The sequence below is a fragment of the Sceloporus undulatus genome, unplaced genomic scaffold (assembly GCF_019175285.1).
Source record: "Sceloporus undulatus isolate JIND9_A2432 ecotype Alabama unplaced genomic scaffold, SceUnd_v1.1 scaffold_607, whole genome shotgun sequence".
Classification (NCBI taxonomy): Eukaryota; Metazoa; Chordata; class Lepidosauria; order Squamata; family Phrynosomatidae; genus Sceloporus; species Sceloporus undulatus.
Genome location: NW_024803527.1, coordinates 1 through 7,750, shown reverse-complemented (window position 1 = coordinate 7,750; position 7,750 = coordinate 1). Strand labels below are relative to the sequence as shown.

Here is a 7,750-nt window from a genome sequence, read left to right as displayed (position 1 = left end):
AAGTGGTTCCATTTGGAAGGGGGGTAGTTTTCTTCCCAGTAAGCTACATTCATTTGCTCTTCTATGATGGTGTCAGAACTCCAAAGCCAATTACTAATCAATATTCACAGTCACTATAGTCACTGCTCATCTTGCTTAGCAATTGCTTTAGATGGTAGTTCTGCCTGCTTGCAGTGGGGGGGGATGGGGTGCTGGCTGGTGCTTGGGAATGATTGCTGCTATGGAATGGAATGTGATAAGGCCAAGACATCTGTGAGCATCTTCAAGGCCGCGGTGCTTGCTTCTCAGGCTTCTCAGGCCTGGAAGGCGGGAGGAAGGGGGACAGGAAAAAAGGTGGGGGGAGTAGCTTTTTAACTTAGTGCTGGGGCTTGGCTTGCCAGATTCTGCTGAAAAGTTTGTCTAGTCACATCTGCCTGTATTTCCAATAAAACTTCACTGCTTTCAAGCAAGTTGCTGGTGTGGATTTCTGGTGGAAGTTGCTGGGTCTTACAGATGGCACCAATGCAACAAGAAGGGGGAGTCTTTTTCCTCCCCAAATAATGAATTATACCTCACAGAAGTTTTGGGGTTCTACACTGTGTGGAGGACAAACCTTTTAGCTTGTTGACCTTGTCAGTAGCTAACCTGAGTAGAAGTATTTTGCCCCTTTAGATGATTTAGATTTTGCCCCTTTAGGATGAAACGAAAGCTGTGCAATCATAAAACAGTGGGGCCTCAGGGAAAATACAGTGGTTGCCTTGGTGGGGATCATATTCAGCCCATGAATCAGACAGACTGCCCCCAACCTAAGCCTCAGGAGAGACACTCCAACCCTGCAGAATGGGGGAGACTCATCCAAAAGCTGGAGCAGCACGGACGACAGTGCTACAGGAATGTGGTCACCTAACAAAGCAACGTGGCTTGGCCTCAAGGTCTGGTTCCTGGGATGAAAGAGACACCCCATCCTTCTTCTACATGCAGGAGGTCTGAAGCATTGACTCAGATCAGTTGGAAGGGATCCTAAGGGCCATCCAATCTACTGATAAAGCACACCCCTAAGCAGTGGACTTCCAATCTGTCTTTAAAGACCTCCAAAGATGGAGACTCAACCTCCATTTGAGGCAGTCCATAAAGAAGGTGGCTCAAGTCTATGAAAGCTCATGGTGCCAATTTCATTCTTTCTTTCAGTTAGTCTCAAAGGTGCTACAAAATTCCCTTGCATACAAAAGATTTGTGGCCACCCAAAACTGAAAACTAGGACTCCTGTAACACCACCCACAGTTTGACCCATGTGTTTTCTCACCCATGGCTGTCCAGGCAAGGCCCATCACCACCCCAGGGGGAGTCATGTCATACATCCGATCCACAGTGAAGATGGGTTTCCCAACAAAGTCTTGGAGATTTTCGGGTGTCACTTGAACTTTCTCTGCTTCCCCACTTACAATTTTGTACGCTGATTTCCGCAACACCTGGAAGGTTGGGGCAGGGAAGAAAGAGGAGGAGGAGGAAGAAGAAGAATTAAGGCTGAGAGGAAAGAACCAGTGCATGCACACTGACTTGTACATCTCTGAAAGCCGCAACTCCCGTACCTTCTCCACTTGCTTCTGGAGATTCCTCACACCACTCTCCCTGCAATACTGCTTGATGAGAACAGTCAGCACATCGGGTGTGATGGAGGCCTTGCTCTCGTCCAGCCCACACAGGACGCGGGCCTGAGGAACCAAATACCGCTGGGGAGGAAAGGGGAGAGAGAAACGCCCTGTTATGAAACTCGGATAAGAAGAAATTACAGCTCCATTCCTTGCCTGGCCTCCGAGTGCAATTCTGAATACCTGCCATTCCAAGTCCAAGTCCCAACTGCCTCATCCCTAATGCTGCCTTCCAATTCCAAAATCCCATGAGTCTTTCAGAAAAAAAGAGGAACTTTTTATCATACTGTATGTGATGGACTCTTGAAAGGAGGGCTGGAGAGTAGTGGTACTACAGGAATAAAGAGTAAAAAATATATTTTGTTACTCCTACTCCTGTAAAAACCTCTTACTCTTTTACTCCTTACTCCTAGTCTCCAGCCCTGCTTCAAAGAGCTAAAAACTTTTAGACTCAAATTAATAAACTGATGGAAGATATTTTCAACACCAAACTTCAGTTGGTTCCTGAGTTAATTTAATTAGTTGTTTTAGATGAATATTTTGAAGATGACTTATGAAAGAATACTATAATATATATGACATCTGCAATTAGAATGATCTAGATACAAAGATGGAAAGAGTCAACAATCCCTTCACAAGAAGCCTGGTTACATGGTTTAGTGGAGATGGATAAACATGAGAAAACTTTGAATAAAGTTTTGCTGTGTGATGCTGCCATCTCAGTTCCAATGTCTTGGGGCTTTTGACATAATTAAAACATTACATATTTCATTCTGTTCCCCACTGTGTTTGCAAAGCTGCCAACCACTCTCTGAACACATGGAAATCTAAGAGGCAATAAGAAAGAACCAAAGATGAAGCCAGTCCAGCTCTCACCTCTGCTATGGCCAACTTCTCTTGGGCTACATATCCTGAGACGTTGATCATCTCCATCCTGTCCCGCAGGGGTTCTGGGATCGTTTCAGTCACGTTGGCAGTACAGATGAAGAGAACCTACAAGAAATGGGAAGGTGTTTGGGGCAGGGAAGAGGCTTTGTGGCTCCACAGTGCCTACCTGGATGGGCTGAGAATGGCCTCTTCCCCTCCCCTTCTGGAGATTCTGCTCTGGAAAAAGCATCCTCTCAACTCTTCTAGAGCACATGTGGACAACTTGAAATGTTGGACCACAACAGAGATGGACAAAGTGCAGTCCCTCCCAGGGGCAAAAAAATTGTTTAATTTCTTACAACGTCCCCCTTCCCCAGGACACCTAAGGGGTGAATGGGGCCACCACCTAGCCTCCGACAGTTGCCCAGCCCTGGACTACAACTTTCTTGAACCCTGACTTATCAGCCATGCTGGTTGAAGCTAATGGGAGCTGGAAGACACAAAATGCCTTCCCCCTGCTTAATGGGACTGACGTGGCCAGGGTTCCCAAGAAGCACAAGGGGCAGGATCCTTACCTTGGAGAGATCCACGGGCACATCAAGGTAGTGATCCAGGAAGTTGGCATTCTGCTCTGGGTCCAGCAGCTCAAGGAGGGCAGAGGAGGGATCTCCTTGGTAGCCGCGCCCAATTTTATCCACCTGCATCACAGATACCACAGGTCTCAGTGGACACCCCAGTGGCACACTCACATGCCCCAGCAGGAGGAACTGAGTGGCTGAAGGAGCCACCGAATTCCACAGGCCCACTTTCAACACCTGCAAGAGGTTTTTACCTCATCAATGAGGATCAGGGGGTTCTCTGTCTTGGTCTTCTTGAGGCACTGGATGATCTTCCCAGGCATGGCTCCCACATATGTCCGCCTATGAGCCAAAAGAGAATCATAGAATCGTAGAGTTGGAAGAGACCGCAAGAGCCATCCAGTCCAACCCCTTTCTGCCATGTAGGAACTCTCAATCAAAGCATCCCCGACAGATGGCCATCCAGCCTCTGTTTAAAGAAGAGAGAAAGAGAGTGTGTGCTTGGGGTTTTATGCCCAGAAAGGCTCATGCAGAAAGAGGAAGTCATTCTACTTCCTGGAGAAAGCAGCAGCCCTGTAGCACTCTTTTGAGAACACACGCCTGACTTCCCACTCTGCTTTAGAGCTTTGATGGTCAAACATACAGTCAGAAAATGTGGGACATGGACCCTTTTTGTTTCCATTTTTTAAAATGAGAGCACATGCAAGTTTCTGGTCCACATGGTTGGAAAGATTGTCTTGAAAAAAAAATTTCAACAAAGAACTGGTTATGCTTAAAGTTATACGGACTCTTTAAAAGAAATCCAACGTGGACAACAGGATAGACGTAAGACGGTTCACATTTTGTATGTTAAAATACTGTTCCCTAGGAGAAATGCAAGGAGGGCCCAAGGAGTGTGATTTATTTTTCCTTTTGTGATTTTCCTTAGTTATACTTTTGCAAATTTTCTGATTTATCTTTTTTTAAAGCATGCTTGAAAGGAAGTGGCCAACTCAAAAGAAAGGAAGGCAACTGAAAATGCATAGGTGGGGTGGGGAGAAGGCTTCATTATCCTTCTGACAATATTATGCACAGTTCTCTAATTAGAATAATTTAGAAGTGCTACAGATAGAGCATAAATATGCTGAAATACCCTGATATTGGAATCCCAGGTGCTATAGTCTGTATTTCAAAGGAAGGAACTGGCAAAACCACCTCTTGAGTATTCCCTGCCTAATAAACCTCCATGAAATTCATTGGGGTCACCAACTGACAGACAACTTGAAGGCAGGCGCGCACACACATGCATACATGCAAACATGGACAGACACACAGAGACACAAAAGGCTCTACTGGCACAGAACCAGGATTTTCCTGAATATGTGTTTTGCTTTCAGAAATATAATCGCTTGCATTGGCCAGAATTGTATCTGTTATTCCCAATACAGCAAAACCACTTAACCCATTGTTGACTGCTAAATTAATACATAGATAAATCTCATTTTTTTTTAGTGGATCCAATGAAGGAGAGTCCACCACCCTCTGAGGCCCTCCATTCCAGGGCTGAACCTCTCTTGACATCATATAATATACCTGTGCCCTTTGATTTCTGCCACGTCAGTCATCCCACCAACGCTGAAGCGGAAGTATTCCCGGTTGAGGGCCCGAGCAATGGAGCGGGCAATGCTGGTCTTGCCAACCCCCGGGGGTCCATAGAAACAGAGGATCTTCCCTTGGGTGGAGCCCCGCAACTGGCTGACGGCAATGAATTCCTGGGGTGGAAAAAGAGTAGAGCTCAGAACCAGGAGAGAACCAAACACCGCCTCCACTGCTAGTACCTCGACTCTGCTGGAAATGGACACAACTACCTCCACATGGCAGATGGATAGGAGCAGCTATAGACACATGCACACAATCCTTTAAAGCTTTGAAATCCATCTCCTGTGTCATAGACGAACTAGTGAAGGAAGAAGGGAGGCTCAAGCCAGAGCTTGGAAAAGTTGCTTCCAGACACCCCCACCCAGGCTTTTTCCATCTATTTTTCTATTAGTGTAGTTTACTATCCCTCTGCTGGTGGGCTATCTTGAGGACATACTCACACAGGCATCCTAACTTCTTGAATGTAGACAGGGGGGAGGGGGGAATGCTTTGTAATGGACCTCTAGGCAGAAGACTATGAAGACTGCTGAATTCTGTTCAAGCCCTCATCTTTTTAGGCCTCTGGGGCACCAAAAAATTCTGATTAAAGAGTCCTTTTCCATAAAGGACCCAGCTCCCCTCCTGCCTTTCTATTGGTCAGGTATCTATTTAATCCACCTATTGATGCATGCTTTCAGGGAATAAGCAAATTGTTACATTTGCCATCTACTGCAGTTTGTTCCCACCATGCTTTACCAGCCATTTTCTCTTTTCTATGCTTGAAAGCTGACTCTCCAGGGAAGGAGTGGGGAACCTCCTAGATGTCTGGGCCTACGCCTCCTGTCTCAGCACCTCAGTTCCCAACACGATGTGCATTTTAGTCCCAAATACCTAGTTCCTCTTTCCTGTGTTGGTGTAGGAAAGGCTGGAAGGAGGAAGCTGGACGGTCTTTCCCACCTTGCTACCCAAGAGTCTGCTGGACTGAGGATGGCAGGAGCTTGACCCTGGGAGTTTCACGCACTTGCTCACTGAGCTTTTACGCAACACACTCTGAATTCCTGACCAAGGCCTCTCAGTCTGTTTGGGTTCCGCCAAAGTTCCTTACCAGCACTCTTTTCTTGACATCCTCCATGCCGTAATGGTCCTCCTCCAGAACGGCCTGGGCACGGACAAGATCCAAGTTCTCCTCGCTGCATTTGCCCCATGGGATGGATGTCAGCCAGTCCAAGTAGTTACGGGTGACACTGGGAGAATCAACACCTACATCAGCCCACGGTGAGTTTCCTCTATTTTGCTCATGAGGAAAAGTAATTCTTTGCAGGCAGCTGCTGGACCAGCTGTGTCTTGGCCCTAAGCCACCTCCTCGCCCCCAAACTCACTTGAACTCAGAGGAATGGTTGTCCAGGAGCCCCAGCTTGTTCAGCTCCTCATCAATCACCTCCATGACGTGCTGGGGGACCACCAGCTCCTTCAGGCGCTCTCGGAACTTCTCCTCAATGGCGTCCTTGTCCTCCTTCTCTAGACCCAGCTCCTTCTTGATGATCTTCAGCTGCTCTTGCAGGAGGTATTTGCGGTGTGTCTGCTTGATCTTCTCCTCCACCTGTCCCCAAGAGGGAGGACAAAAGCTTTGAGCAGCAGCTGGGGGAATGCTGCTTTGTATGCCCACCCTTGGTCCCTTCCTCAGTGCCTACATAGGACCCACAACCCACCCTGCACTGCTCAGAAAGACTGTGGGAAAGCAGCAGAAAAGCTCAAGATTTGCACAGAGAGAGAGAGAGAGAATCAAATGGAGATGACAGTAAAGATTTGTTTCAGAGTGAGAGAAGGGCACAAAGATGGCGGAGGGAATGTGCAAAAATTGTGCAGCGAGTGGCAAAGGGATAAAATATATTTCCCTCTTTCCATGGTGACATAAGAAACCTCCCACAGAAACTGGGCAGTCTATCCAGAGCATGTGGATCCATCCAGCCTGCAATTTGTGATGGGAGGGAAGCTTCTTTCTGCTTCTAGGAGTAGGCAAAGGACAGGAGAACAATTCTGATCAGGGGACACAGCAAAGACAAAGTCTGAATGGCCCCTTCTACTCACATCCTGCTCCCACCATGCCAAACTCAGTGTAGCCATTTATTTTGTGTAAGAAGCCCACCTGAAGGGTCAGCAGGAAGGAGAGATATTATCCATGGGGCATTCTGAGAACCGTGTTTTTTGCCAGGTGCTGCTTGTTCTGTCCTCACAGCCAAAAAGAACAATTATGATATTGGAGGCCATTGGGGTGCACTCAATTCCGGTTTCCACAAGAGCGCCCAAGTTTTGATGGCTTCCCCCCTCCCCAACCGTCTAACCTCTCGCCCGAGGCGCTGCTGGAGCTTGCTGAGCTCATATTCCTTCTTGAGCAGTGAGAGTGCTTTGTAGAGGCGTTTTGGAATCTGGGAGGCAAGGAATCAGAAAGGAAACAGTCAACTCTGGGGGCAAGAGAGCCAACAGAATGGAGGGACGGGGGTGTTAAACCCTTGGATGCCACTTCTCTTTTCCCCCATGTGCTTACATTTGTCTCTTCCAGAATGTCCTGCAGTTCATGTGATTCAGCCCCTGTCAACGCAGCTCCCATGTCGCTCAAGTAGATAGGGTTGTCGACCACCCTCTGTCCTGCCTGCATCATCTGGAGCACCGATTCTCTACAAAGCGGAGACACAAATCAGAGTACAGCTTGTCTTGTCCTTCAAATGACCCCCTGCCCCCCAGTTTACAATCTGGATGTAGAGCCACACACAGTCCTTGAATTGACTAAACACTCACCAGTCAATCACTCACTAAGAGCCAAATGACTGGAACTCCAGGTCATTACAGAAATAGGTTCAGAGGATTGTGTGAGGAGGGATCAGGGGAGAAACAATAGAGGAAAACGTACCTGTAAAGCGGGTTCAAGGCAATGATGTCCCGGATCGTCTTGACAATTTCTGCCGTCAGAGCCTGCGCACAAATGCACCGAGGACACAATCAGAGGGAGGGAGCTGGGGAGAACAGAAGGCACTCCTCTGGGAATGATGCTCCATAGTGTGG

At 47.5% G+C, this 7,750-nt stretch overlaps 1 protein-coding gene across 1 annotated transcript; it reads right to left on the bottom strand.

The window, feature by feature from the left end:
- Positions 1 to 262: 262 nt before the first annotated feature.
- LONP1 (lon peptidase 1, mitochondrial) lies at positions 263 to 7,687 on the bottom strand (the record flags this gene model as incomplete). The annotated part of the gene is made up of 12 exons (XM_042443884.1): positions 263 to 299; positions 1,204 to 1,448; positions 1,569 to 1,709; positions 2,505 to 2,621; positions 3,071 to 3,193; positions 3,328 to 3,415; positions 4,646 to 4,824; positions 5,796 to 5,934; positions 6,070 to 6,290; positions 7,033 to 7,116; positions 7,236 to 7,365; positions 7,599 to 7,687. Coding segments are annotated over 12 exons (1,593 nt in total), but the record flags the coding sequence as incomplete, so codon positions are not given.
- Positions 7,688 to 7,750: the final 63 nt, after the last annotated feature.